Genomic DNA, 14,842 nt, shown 5'->3' with positions numbered 1-14,842 from the left:
AGTATGGAATTCTGGTTCATATATAAACTCAAGACTTCATATTGTAGAAATATCTGATCAACATCTCCACATAGCTTGTGATCAATATATTGACTAAAGTTAAATTTAAAGTTATTTATCTGTTTTTTAAAATTAAAAGTATTATTGAGATCATATTAAAACTTGAATGTGCATCCACAGAGCTGGCTAAAGAGAGTAGAATATTGCCAGTTCCTCGTAGAAAATAGAGGAATTATTTTGGATCACTAGGTTCATTTTAACTCTTAGGAAAGGGAATAGTTATATACTAATTGCCTAAATGTTTTTACTCAAATGCAACTGTTCTTTTATTTTCTAAGTCAGAAGAGAAATATTCTTCTGGTTACCACTATTATTTGCAGAACAAAGGAGAAACACGAAAGCTTCATTGAAATAGGATTCCTTATTGCAGCTGAATTATTCTGGAATATTTTAGTCATGGTTTAATGTATGTGGAAATTAGGGGCAGATAATTATTTTAAAGGCAATTTTAGAAAAACTTGACTTTTTTTTTCTGAATTATTTCTTTGTTTTAAGGTGAGGTGGGAATTATATACAGAACATTTCTTTGAGCTCATTATATTCCAGATGTGCTGTTTCCTTCATTTATCAGTGCCCCGTCCACTGTTATCCGTGCCATAATTTGCTTCTATTAACACTCGGCTCTGACATTGGGGGGAAAATATATCACAGAGCAGAATCATACTAGTTTTACTTTAGCGCCTGCATATGAAAGGAGGAATGATGTTCTAATGACAAATAACTTACTCTTTACTGACATTCACTGTACTATGTTAAAATGATCATCCTTCTTTCCATTGCTGGTATGTGAGATCTGTAATTGAAAGAGGAGGTAATTATAGTATACTTTTAAATAAGGAGACAGGTGATGTTTTTTATCAAGTGAAGATGATGGCCAGATATTTTAGTTAAGATTTAGTAAAACAATGAATAACCTACTTCTATTTTTTTCATTGGTGGGTAACTCTCATTCATCTTTTTTGAAGGCCACTGATCAATAATAAAGGAACTTAAAGACAGAAGGACATCTCAACCTAGTTTAATAGTTAGGTGTTATCTGTTTCTTTTCTTTTTAAAAGCAAGAGATAAAAACTATGGTCAATTGATTTTAAACTAAGACCTGAGAATATAAAACTTTATGCCCAAATGCATCATGTATCATACTGGATGCATATTTTAACTGAAGGCATTCCTGACTGAAGTGCCCGGCCTGGCATTATTAAACACATGGCAGAACAAAGAAGACATGTGCCTACCTTAATCTACACTTCATTGAATCCAAGTGGCCATTGCATAACCTAAAGGGATTGATATTTAAAATTGCCTCTACTCTGTAACAGTGAATTTAAAAAATCTTTTGGTGGATTTTTCCAATATAGAAATATCCTTTAAAGTTTCAGCCAAGTCAGTGTTGAAAATATTATATACTATTTTTAAAGCAATTGGCTTACTTCCTTAAAAGAAGGAGAAATTTGTGCAAGTTTCATCATGGGATTTTTTTTTTTTCCCCCAGCATTTCTACATCTGCTGGGAAATTGGATTTCACTGTTACAGAATTAGTAGATGTCGCCAGAACATAGGATTAGCTAGCTAGATAGTTAAATACTTAATTATCAAAAGCTCTGCTTCCTTTTCAAATGCATTTTCAATTTGTCTCATGAGTTATCTCTCTCACCCAGGCGCATTGATGATGACAAGGGAAGGACCCACGAGCTGGAGCACTCGGCTATAAAATGTATGAGAGGAATTCTCTACTGCTATATGCGTCAGGCCGATAAGGTAAAAACACTATAGTGTGGACTGAAATTCTCACATTATTCTGAGGTATTAATTTAACCAATATAGCAATAGCATCTTCTGAAGAAGAATGTACTTTCAAAAGGTAAAGCCACTTCCTAGGGCAGTCTAGATAGGTTAAAACAGCTCTGCCTTCCCAGCCCAGGGTTTTGAAATACTGAAATTGAAGAAATACCTTAAGCGAGATTGATTGAGAACTGCTATTTGGGCTTGAATTTGTTTGTATTTTGCATCTGGTGTTTGCTTGATAAATACTCAGTTTCTCAGGAACCTCACTATATCCATAATTCTAACCAATATTGTATTACTTAAGAAAATCCTTATCAAAATTCCTTTTGGACATGTGAATACTCTGGCTTAAGTGAACTTTAGTTTAAGACTATAATAACTTCATTCATTTACATGTAAAGAGGGCAGGAATTATAGGCTTAGAAAACAGCAAACTTTACAGGGTTATTTTGGAAATTAAAGAAATAATATGCATAATAAAACTTTTTAAACTGTAAAGCTCTATACAAATATAATGTGATATTCCCCCTACTTACCTACACCTCTGTATTTCTAGGTCCTAATATAGTAAGCATCCATATATTGAATATTTACATCAGTGCATCATGGTTCCCCAAGACCACTCCCAGGTTTGATGATTCATTAGCAAAGATGCACTTCAGTAATTAATGCAGGCAATTTTGATCACTTAATGCTTTGTGTATCTCTGTCATATGAATACTATATTGTTTTTGTGATAGCACATTTTTTTAAGACCTGTATCTGAAGTCAAAATGAAAAAAAAAAAATCACTTATATTCTGTCACCAGAAAATGGCAACCAAACAATGTTTACCGAGAAAGTAAATTTATGCACAGCTGATAATAGAGATATATGAAAAACCTATAATCTGTCTACTGAGATTTGACTTTGCAAATCATTATTATAAAGGTTTTTCAGTGCTTAAAGTATTATGTCATATTGACATATTTGAATTAAACTTGTATGTCATATAGATTGAAGTAAGTGTGATTTAAGTTATTTTTTCTTATGTGAGAAGTTTACTGTTTATTTCACATTTATCATTTCATGAATGCTTTATGTCTATGAATTCAACTTTTCTCTCAAGGAAACATTGTGAGAGCCATGAATTTTGTATGTTTGCTAACCAGGCTGACAGACTTAAATTATAATTGTTTATCAAAAGGAAGAAAATGATGTAGTATAAATTTTTTTCTTTGTGACTTATTTAACCAATTGTTAATGTCCTTTTCTAAATATTTTTCAACTTTACTAACCAGTACTCACAATTATGTTTTCTTTTGAATACACTTGAGTGTGACTTAAGCTGTCTTGAATTCCTTATATTACAAAGGATTATCATTTTTTGCCTTATGTAGGTATGATGGTAGACCATTAAAATAAGTGTGAGTTGTAAGAAGGTGTAGGTCACATTAAGATTAGGTATTTCTGCATACTACAAAATGTAGGGTTTTACAAATTTTAAAACATTTTCATTGTCATAATCTTTCTTGAGTCCCATAACCTTTAGAGTAGGCATGGAGGATATTACTGTAATCCACATACAACTCAGTTGGAATGAACCATGCACCCAGCTCAGTGTGTCCCACCATACCTTCACCTCTTATTGGTGCTCACCATTTCCTTAATGACTCCATAGCAGTAGAGACTGTTACCATATTTTTATTTTTTTAAATTGCATTTTATTTATTTTTTTTTGAATTTTATTTTTTTATGCAGCAGGTTCTTATTACTTATCTATTTTATACATATTAGTGTATATATGTCAATCCCAATCTCCCAATTCATCCCACCACCCCCACCCCCAGTTACCATATTTTTAAATATGAAATTATATCTTTTGGCCTTCACTTAAAACTAAAGTAAAGCATATTTGTAGTGTTCATGTGCTCTTTGACCTTAAGGCTCATCTTCTGAAGTAAAATCATGACTTCGAAAGTCTAAGGCTCTCCACTTTTGTTGCTTCTCATTGTAAAGCACGCTTCCTGACATATTTTCTAATAATACTACCTAAAGGAGATAATTTATCATGAATTTGAGTGAATAGCGTTTTCCTTGATTTGAAGAATGTAGAGCAATCTGATTTCTATTATTGGCTTGCTGCTTGTATTAATTTCTACTAATTAACATTAGGTCATTTTTTACCTTTAAATGTTCATATACCTATTTTTATTAACACTTCTTAAGGAGAAGCATTCAGATTTCAAAATTGATTCAGTCTGCAGTTAGTAGTTCAGAGGGCAGGGATTTGCTTTACAATAGGCTATGAATGTTGCTGTCTCTACCTCCTTCAAAAATTTATTTGTTTAAAATGCTACCAAGTAGTTTCTAATTCATGAGAAATCATTAAAATTTTATAAAGTTTATTTTTCCAGGATTCCCTTATGAGATGATTTTTCCTACCTAAGTGCATATTTTAAGTCTATAAATTAAGAATGGATGACAGCATACTCAGTACCTTTTCCTGAACGATAAACTGCTGATTCACAATGATTAAAGTTTTCAGGAAAAATCTAAATAAAATACAAGAAGAAAAAACATTATTCTAGATTTTTTTAATCTAGAAAATTTTACTTTAATTATTCTCTATTATTACTTGTCAAATGCCAGATATCATACAATACTAATTGATGTCCTCTTGATTTTGACTGCTTTCAAGAGTACTTTCTGTCTATATTTTACATATAGTATGCCCCATTAATTGTCAAAGCTTATAGAGTTTGGGTCTTTTATTTTTTCTGAAATTTTAAATTATTTGTCTTGTAACAGCTTTAAGACTCAAAGCATAATTATATAATTCCCCACTTGAGCATCTTTAATCATTTAGTAATTGCTTTTCCCCTGACACAGTGATTGAATGAATATAAAATCTCATGCTGGGTACTTGTGTGTCTTGAAGACAAATGACAAACACTGCCTTGTCAACTGCAGCAATCACTTTATTAAACTAAGAAAACCTTATCCATCTAGATCCTTATCAAGTGGGCAAAATGTATTTTGTTTTAATTTAACCACATTTTTGTCTATGAGCCCAGAATAATGTTCAACACTTTGAGATAATAGTCATGGTACTGTGAAAGTAGTGACCACATTGATTTCTATTTGTGTAGTCTAAGACAGGAGTCCCCAGCCCCTGGCCCGTGGATGGGTGCCAGTCTGCGGCCTGTTAGGAACTGGGTGGTACGGTAGGAGGTGAGCAACGGGCGAGCGATTGAAGCTTCATCTGCCGCTCCCCATCAGTCTCATTACCACCTGAACCATCAACCCCCCACGCCCCCACCAGTGGGTCAGTGGAAAAATTGTCTTCCATGAAACCGGTCCCTGGTTGGGGACCGCTGGTCTAAGACTATTGCCAGCAGTTTCAGATACTGAGAAGGGGTAGCCTTCTCACCTTCTCTGAGTTAACACTGGATAACTTGGTCACTACATAGATAGAGGATGTACATCCCTACCTTTACCCTCACTCTCTCATTTCTGATTATCTTTTGATAGGTCGTGACTTTCATTTTGTTGATTTCAACCATAGGGAGAGCTTATTTGTTTGTGCAGGGCTCTTGGGGGTGCAAAGGTGTGTTAGCCCTCTAGCACAGTACTGTCAAATAAATTTTCTGTGATGATCTAAATGTTCTCTGTTACTGTGTTGAACAGTTACAGAAGGCACTAGTCACATGTGGCTGTTGAACACTTGATATGGGGCCAGTGTAACTGAAGGACTGAATTTCTAAATTTTATATAATTGTAATTTAATTTAATTAGTCACATGTAGCTAGTGGCTACCATATTGGACAGTGTAACTTCTAGAAGCTTGCAAGATAGTGGGAGATACAGACAACTAATAAAAATAAAAGCCTGGAAAAACAATTGAGGGATAAGCACCCTGATGTAGGAGTCCAGAGGAAGGAATTTTAGTTGGGGTTCAGAAGGGACTTTATAAAAGAAGGTTTTGTTTTGTTTTTTTGAGATAAGACTTTAAGGATGGAGAAGAAATTTAAAGGTAGAGAAGAGAATATGGTTCTATGTGGTTCCTTAGCCAAGTGAAACAAGACAAGATCGTGAATACCCAGATACCATCAAAGAGAGAAGGAAGTCATTGCCTTACATAGAGCTGTGTGTCATTCTATTCATTCTCTGTTCCTATTCATCTCATACTTCCAGGAGCTAGTACTTGGCATACTTGGCATACAACTGATCAGTAAATGTTTGCCGAATTGAATTAATATCTGTTTGTCCTTGGAGTTTGTCTTTTTGTCATTTAGTAATTACTTAGTATTCTAAAATGGTTAAATTTTTTGTTTAGTTAATAAGTAAAGGTATGGCCTATATTCGCTTGGAATTGGTGCCTTAGTAATGAGAGTATGTGTGGCAAAAGAAATGAAAACACGTTGACAAGAGCATGGGTTACAATTTGTGATCCTTGGAGAAAGAAAAAGCATTTGAAGTTTTGAACACTTACTGAATTAGAATGTCGCCTTTCATTGAGTGTCATGTAAGCATTTCCAAATAGCAGTACAGCGGGATACAATCCCTGAAATCCTGTCCCACAGAATAAACCGTTATTTGACTCTAAAATAAGATGCAAAACATTACAAAAGCCAATGCTACTACATTAACAAGCTCCCTATTACACTTGAGTTTCTATGTTTGTGAAATATCAATTAAGTATTTAACAATCGTGTTAACTGTTAAATTAATAGTTATGAGTTGTCTGTGTTTTGTTTCTTTAGAAAAAGTAATAACACTTCTGCCTTTTTCTATCCTCTGTCTATAAGCTGTTGCTTTCCCCATTAAAAAATGTCTTGAAAAATAATTTATAATCTCTGATCTTGAATGAGAATGTGAATTAGTAGCATTATTCAAATTTTATATTTGATTCTAGGTCCAGCAGTTTAAGCAGGATCCACGCCCGACAACATGTCTTCACTCTGTTTTCAACGTACATACAGGAGATGAGATTCTCTCCTATGAGGAATATGGTCATCTTCAGGTAAAAAGAGAAGATTACAAATTTTCTTCTCCATTTATACTCTACATCATAGAAGATTTGAGGCTATTTACAATTCTTAAAAAGTAGATTTCATAAATTGTTCAAAACAGTAGTAGAAAATCAACCATGAAATGAAGAAATCCCACCAGGACTGAATTAGGTATTGTGATTGAACATTAAATTTGACTGAGTTCTTGGTCCAAAAGCAAAAAGGGCAGGTGGATAGATTATAATATTATTACGATCTAGAAGAAGGAGTCCTACAGCTCTTTCAGTGACAAAAGCTTGTTCTTATTACCAAATTTAGAGGAATTTCAATATTTAGGAACTAGGGAATAAAAGACAATTAGCAGTAATATAACAGCAAATCAGAAGTTTTTGTTACATGACAGTTCATTTTTAATATATCAACCTTCAGTAAAGCTAAAAACATACCACTAAAATGTAATTCCAAAGGCATTTCTGGAGTCTATAAATTTTATCTTACATACTATATTAAATTTTGTATATAAATGTTATATGCTAAGAATACACCATAAGACTTTGTTTTGTTTTCACTTTTTCTCTCACATCTGTGTACTCCTTTTAGCAGGACATCCTATTGCCTTGTTTCTAGGATACAAATGTTATATATGCTGTTTATCTTTAATGGATTTTCTTCCTGTTCATCATTTGGTTCTGCAGTCTTTAGGATAGAATACTTATTATTCATATATTCCTTACTAAAATAAGAGTATCTCCTTTGTATCGTTCCTCTCTCTCTAGAGATCTGAAATGTCTTACTTTAGTATGACTCCTCCAAACACAGAAAGTTGTGTCCCCATTTCTAGGCAGCAGAAACTCTTACACTTATTTGTAACCTGTTCCTTGGAGATTTAGTGTTACATGAATATGTAGCTACTCAACCTTCTCCTTGTAATTATCACCTAATTAGGTTTTCTGTACCTTTTGCTTTGACAAGTACATTTACTATTGACATAGGGTTTTCAGAAGATAGTGGCTCATTTATTTTTGTATCTCAGAATTTAAGCTCAGTGCCTGGCACATGGTAGCTTTCAAATAAATGCTGGTCAACCTGTTATTTGGTAGTCCCTGTACAATTTACCACTTACTGTTATTTTCTCACAGAAGCCTCCTGAAAGTCAGAGCAGTGAGCTCTTTGAGGTGTTGCTGTAAGTGGCTGTCAATAGTAATGAAATTTCTTTGAGGTCATTTCTGACAGGCCGGTGTCAGTGCTCTAAGAAAATATTTGGGTGACCTTGGCAATGGAATGAAACTCTTCCCTACTGTGTTCTGAGAAAAGTCCCTCAAGAGTTGATGTTGATCTCAAATACCTAAAAACTGGAATCCTCTGTCTTTTTATGTGGCCCACTTGGACCTTGACAAGACCCCCAACACACACTGGACTTTGAGTGCTGGGAAATCAGGAGATGTTCACGATAGTCATGGTTCCTGAGAGAGCTACCCCCACTGGTAGGCCCTGGCAGCCCAGGGCTGCTTTGTCCAAGGCATCTAGGGCACAAATAATTTTCTGCCCCAACTTTCTGTCAATTATTCAGAAAGGACTGGAGGAGAGTCAAGGAAGGCACAAGGTACCAAGGCTGTTAGTGGGTAATAATCTTTTGGGTTAGAATTATATGGGGAGAAAATTACATCTTGCCTTCTCTTTGTTTTTAACTCAAGTTAGCAGTTTGCTGGCTAAATGAAAAATTTTCACTGCTTCCCGTTTATTTATTTGTTTGTTTATTACATAACAGCTTTATTGAGATATAATACGCATAATATACAGTTCGCCTGTGTAAAGTATATAACTCAGTGGTTTTTAACATATTCACAGAGTTGTGCAGCCAACATCACAGTCAGTTTCAGAACATCTTCATCACCCGATAAAGAAATCCTGTACCTATTAGCAGTCACTCCCCATCTCCTTCAAAGACCCCAACCCTAGGCAATTACCAGTCTACTTTCTGTCTCTGTGAATAAGCCTATTTTGTACATTTATATAAATGGAATCATACAACATATGGTCTTACGTGACTGGTTTCTTTCACTTAGCATAATGTTTTCCAGGTTTGTCCATGTTGTAGTATTTATCTTTCACTGCTTGTTTTCTCTAGAAAATTTAGAACATCCCATTCAGAATTCCATGAGAATCTTTATTTTTGGTTAAAGTGGACATTATTGTCTTTTTCTTTGTTTTGTTTAGATCATATAATGTTTATCTTTAATAAACTAATAAACTAAGAGAAAAAACTCATTTGTTCATAAATAGATTTTAAATTATTGATTACTGTGTTCCAGCAGTTGCTTACATAAGTTCTGTATTCTCTGAATACAAGATGCACTGCCTATGGTTTATGGTGTACTGGCATAGTCCTAATGTCTTAATTGCCAAACAGTTTTTTCATTTACGTACATTTGAGTTGGATTGACATTACATAGCTGCCTGTGGGGCAAAACTGTTTCAAAGTAGAAGTACTTAGATCTAGAGTTTAAAAATACATCTTAGAAAGCAAATGTTGTAAAAATAGTCCCTAATTAGCTGTTTATAACCATCACAATGAATTTGAGGATTTTAGAGTTTTACATACAAAGTTGAGATTTTATTATGAACTAAATCCACAGCGCCTTTATTTTTCATAGGAAAGGAAATAGTTTTTATATGCCACTACTAGAGCAAAAGACTTGTAATTTTAGCTTTTACATTTAATTTCATAAGATAGTATTTTTGTTGTTTCCTTTAACCTATTATAATGTTTGTTTTCAGATAAATGCAGTGTCACTCTATCTCCTTTACCTTGTGGAAATGATTTCCTCAGGACTCCAGATTATCTATAACACTGATGAGGTATGATTTCCCCAAATTCTCTAGTACTAAATTTCATCTCTGAGAATATCTTTCTTCTTTTACTTTTTCAAACTTATTTTTAGTTGTATAAAATGGATTATTCTTAAATTCATATAGCCAGATACTGGATTTTGGATACTCAGGCAAAAAAGTCTTTATATTTTCAATGCAAAGCACTTTAAAAATGTACAAAATATGTAAGAGGTTATAAAACTTTGCTCCTCTGAAGGCTGTATTTTAGGTGATCTGAAATAAAACTTGTAACTTTCAGAAATTTTAGTAACAATGAAAATAAAATAGCATTTGCAGATTTTTTCAGAATTATTATGTCTTCTTTCATATCATTGCTTTTTGTAACCCATCCTTTTAAAATTAAAAAAATACGTTTATTATATTTTATTATTTTTATTTGTCCGACCTCAGTAGAGTTCTTGATGCTTTCCAAAAGATAAGTATCATGTTCTTATTCTTATTAGGGTATTTGAAAATAATTTATATGACAAAGTTGAGAAACATTTCTTTCATAGGCAATAATGCTTGAACAAACACACAGACAGACCCATGTGCTAACACATTTTGAAATATGGCCACAGTTGGAGCAAAAAGCTTTCATTATTGAGATGGTCTATACAGTGAGAATTCCATCAAAGAGCAGGTATACTATATACTTATTATTTTTCTCCTGTGACCCATGCAGGGAGAACAATTGTATCATATACTAAACACCACAGTCATCACTGAACTGCACTGAGGGTGCTGTGAAATTGGAACATGTAGTCCTGCCCTCTAGCAGTTCATAATCTTATACATTCATCCAGTTGTGCCTTTTTAATACACATAAGTAAAACCTCTTTAGAAGTGTAGCTATATAATAAAGAAACAATAATGATAAGAAGAAATTAGGACTTCCCTGCTGGCGCAGTGGCTAAGAATCCGCCTGCCAATGCAGGGGACCCGGGTTCAATCCCTGGTCCAGGAAGATCCCACATGCCACAGAGCAACTGAGCCTGTGCGCCACAACTACTGAGCCTGCGCTCTAGAGCCTGTGAGCCGCAACTACTGAAGCACGCGCGCCTAGAGCCTGTGCTCCGCAACAAGAGAAGCCACTGCAATGAGAAGCCCGCGCACCACAACAAAAAGTAGATCCTTCTTGCCGCAAGTAGAGAGAGCCCGCGTGCAGCAATGAAGACCCAATGCAGCCAAAAATAAATAAATAAATTTATTTTAAAAAAAAGAAGGAGAAACCTTTGGGACCAAAAAAGTTTTAGATATCAATTTTTTTTGTGTGTTTTGAAAAGGTGATAAGATACCTTATTTATGTTATAACCCCAGCAGGGTTTAGGGCAAAACCGCATACATAGCACCTTAATATTTTTACATTGACATATGCATATTCACATAAAGTACGATAAATAAGGCAGATAATCTGATGTCAGTTATGGGTTTTGCTGACAAATGAGTTAAGAAAAAATGAGTTTCAGAGTTTGTGGGATTTTCGTATTGTAAATAAGAGATGGTAGACCTGAATACTAATTAGAGGTGGAGGGGAAAAACACATTAAACAAAGAAAAATTAAGAACTGTGGTCTAGTGCAGTTTGAGTTAGGAGAAAGAAGTCAGAGTTTTCCCCAAGTAGGGGAGATTTGAACTGGGACTAAAGGAAGGTTCATAGAAAAGTGTTTCAGTTGAAATGAGCAAGACCAAGCCCAATTGGAATCTACAGTTCCTGCCAGACTGTGGAGTAATTGGCACGCAGGCTTAGGGTGGGAAGATGATGGAGGGTTTGAATGTTAGACGTGAGAATTGTGATACTGTGTCAAGATTCACAGAACCTTTTTGACAACAAAAATGGTGTGAAAAATAGCAGACCTTGGTGTCAGAATGATATGGGGGATAAAGAAGACACAGTAGCCACAGATGTGTTTCTAGACCTAGAGCATAGAAAACCAGTGGTCTTACGGTGAAAAACAGAATTGAGAGGTACTTACAAATGGTGGAAGAATTTAGAACATGGTGTTTAATGGAAAATCCAAATGGATATATTTCATAATTGGGTATAAAACAAAGGTATGGGTTATAAGTATTCAAGGGCTAGAATACCAGAATCACAGAATTGTAAATATGCATTGCAAACATAGAATGTTAATTAATTTTTTTTAGTCAGATTGTTTTCTTTTGTTGAGTTTTAAGTGTTCTTTGTATATTTGGATAACAGTGCTTTATCAGGTGTGTCTTTTGTAAACATTTTCTCCCAATCTGTGGCTTGTTTTCTCAATCTCTTGACATTATTTTTCACAGAGCACAAGTTTTTAATTGTATTGAAGTCCAGATTATTAATTATTTCTTTCCTGAATTGTTTCCTTGACGTTTTATCTAAAAAGGCATCTCTATACCCAAGGGCATCTAGATATTGTCCTGTGTTGTCTTCTAGGAGTTATAGTTTTGCTTTTACATTTAGGTCAATGATCCATTTTGAGTTAACTTTTGTAAAGGATATAAGTTCTCTCTCTATATTCATTTTTTTGTTTTAATGAGGATGTCCATTTGTTCCAGCACCATTTGTTGAAGAGACTGTCTTTTCTCCATTGTATTACCTTTGCTCCTTTGTTAAAGATCAGTTGACTATACTTACGGGGTTGTATTTCTGGGCTCTCTTTTCTGTTCCTTTGATCTGTTTGTTTATTTTTTTGCCAGTGCCACACTGTGTTGAATACCATAGCTTTATAGTAAATCTTGAAATTGGGTAGTGTGATATCTCCAACTTAGTTCTTCTTCAAAATTGGGTTGACTATTCTGGGTCTATTGCTGCTCTGTAAAAACTTTAGAATCAGTTTGTTAATATCCATAAAATAACTTGCTGGTACTTTGGTTGGGATTGTATCGAATATATAGATCAATTTGGGAAGAATTGATAGCTTGACAATATTGAGTCTTCCTATTCACGAACATGAAATACCTCTCCATTTATTTAGTCCTTCTTTGATGACATTAATCAGTTTTGTAGTTTTCCTCATATAGATCTTATATATATTTCCTTAGATTTATACCTGTTTCATTTTTGGGGGTGTTAATTTTAGATTCCACTTGCTCATTGTTGATATATAGGAACGTAATTGACTTTTATATATTAAACTTGTATCCTGCAACTTGTTATATTTGGTTATTAGTTCCAGGGTTTTTTTGTTGATTGTTTTGGACTTTCTGCATAGATGATCATGTCATCTGCCACCAAAGACAGTTTCATGTTTTCCTTCCCAATCTGAATACCTTTTATTTCCTTTCCTTGCCCTATTAAATTAGCAAGGACTTCCAGTATGATCTTGAAACGGAGTGGCAAGAAGGAACATGCTTGCCTTGTACCTGATCTTACTGAGGAAGCATTGAGTTTCTCACCATTAAATATGATTTTAGTTGTATATATTTTGTAGATAGTCCATTTCAAGTTGAGAAAGTTCCCCTCTATTCCTAGTTTACCAAGAGTTTTTGATCATGAATCAGTTTTGGATTTTGTCAAATACTTTTCTTCATCTGTTGAAATGATCATGTGATTTTTCTTTTTTAGTCTTTTGTTGTGATGTATTACAGTAATAGGTTTTCTAATGTTGAATCAGCTTGGCATGCCTGAGATAAATTCTACTTGGTGTGGTATAATTCTTTTTTATACTTTTTTGGATTCAATTTTCAAATATATATATATTTTTATAAATTTGTTTATTTTTATTTATTTATTTTTGGCTGCGTTGGGTCTTCGTTGCTGCGTGCAGGCTTTCTCTAGTTGTGGCGAGTGGGGTCTACTCTTTGTTTTGGTGCACAGGTGTCTCCTTGTGGTGGCGTCTCTTGTTGTGGAGCCTGGGCTCTAGGTACACGGGCTTCAGTAGTTAAGGCACACGGGCTCAGTAGTTGTGGCTCGCGGGCTGTAGAGCTCAGGCTCAGTAGTTTTGGCACATGGGCTTAGTGGCTCTGCAGCATGTGGGATCTTCCCGGACTAGGGCTTGAACCCATGTCCCCTGCATTGGCAGGTGGATTCTCAACCACTCCGCCACCAGGGAAGCACAATTTGCAAATATTTTGTTGAGGATTTTTGCATCTATGTTCATGAGGGATATTGGTCTGTAGTTTTCTTATAATGTCTTTGTCTGGTTTGGGTGTTAAGGTATTGCTGGCCTCACAGAATGAGTTAGGAAGTATTCCCTCTGCTTTTATCCTTTGAAGGAGATTGTAGAGAATTGATAAAATTTCTTCCTTAAACATTTGGTAGAATTCACCAGTGAACCCATCTAGAACTGATGCTTTCTGTTTTGGAAGATCATAATTATTGATTCAATTTCATTAATAGATACAGGTCTATTTAGATTATCTGTTTCTTTTTTTGTTGGTTTTGTTGTATTGTGGCTCTCAAGGACTTGGTCTATTTCATCTGGGTTATCAAATTTATGGACATAGCGTTACTCTTCGTATTCCTTTATTTTACTCTTAATTGCCACGGGAAATGTAGTGATGTCCCCTTTTTTGTTTATGTTAATAGTAATTTGTGTCCTCTCTCTTTTTTTCCTTAGTTAGCATAGCTAGAAGCTTATTTATTTTATTTTCAAAGAACCAGCTTTTGGTTTCATTGTTTTTGTCTCTTAAATTCCTGTTTTCAATTTCTTTGGTTTCTGTTCTAATTCTTATTATTTCTTTACTTATTCTTACTTCGGATTTAATTTGCTCTTTTTCTAGTTTTCTAAAGTAGAAACTTAGAATATTGATTTTAGATCTCTTCTATTTTAATATATGCATTCAGTGCTATAAATTTCCCTCTCACACTGCTTTCACTGCATCCCTAAAATTTTGAAAAGCTGTTTCATTTCATTTTTTTTTTTTTGACCCATATAGTATTAGTATTATGTTGTTCAATCTTCATGTTTGGGGATTTTCCAGTTGTCTTTCTGTTATTGATGTCTAGTTTAATCATTTGTGGACTGAGAGCAGACATTGTGTGATTTATATCTTTTTACATTTGTTAAGGTGTGGTTTTGACCCAGAATGTGGTCTGTATTTGTGAGTGTTCCATGTAAGCTTGAGAAGCACATATATTCTGCTGTTCTGCAGTGAAATAGTCTGTGAATGTCCTTTATATCCAGTTGATTCGTGATGTCATTGAGT

The 14,842-nt window shown here is 34.3% G+C and overlaps 1 protein-coding gene across 4 annotated transcripts in view; it reads left to right on the top strand.

The window, feature by feature from the left end:
• The window catches only part of PHKB (phosphorylase kinase regulatory subunit beta), a 194,881-nt gene that overhangs the window by 45,319 nt on the left and 134,720 nt on the right, over positions 1-14,842 (top strand). For all 4 annotated transcript variants that reach the window (XM_057533263.1, XM_007167634.2, XM_007167636.3 and 1 more), the window contains 3 exons: positions 1,719-1,818; positions 6,743-6,850; positions 9,618-9,698. In XM_057533263.1, the coding sequence (XP_057389246.1) occupies positions 1,719-1,818; positions 6,743-6,850; positions 9,618-9,698 (289 nt within the window). The remainder of the gene's footprint in view (positions 1-1,718; positions 1,819-6,742; positions 6,851-9,617; positions 9,699-14,842) is intronic.

The sequence above is a fragment of the Balaenoptera acutorostrata genome, chromosome 19, assembly GCF_949987535.1.
Source record: "Balaenoptera acutorostrata chromosome 19, mBalAcu1.1, whole genome shotgun sequence".
In the NCBI taxonomy this organism is placed as follows: domain Eukaryota; kingdom Metazoa; phylum Chordata; class Mammalia; order Artiodactyla; family Balaenopteridae; genus Balaenoptera; species Balaenoptera acutorostrata.
This window is presented reverse-complemented; position numbering and strand designations above follow the sequence as displayed.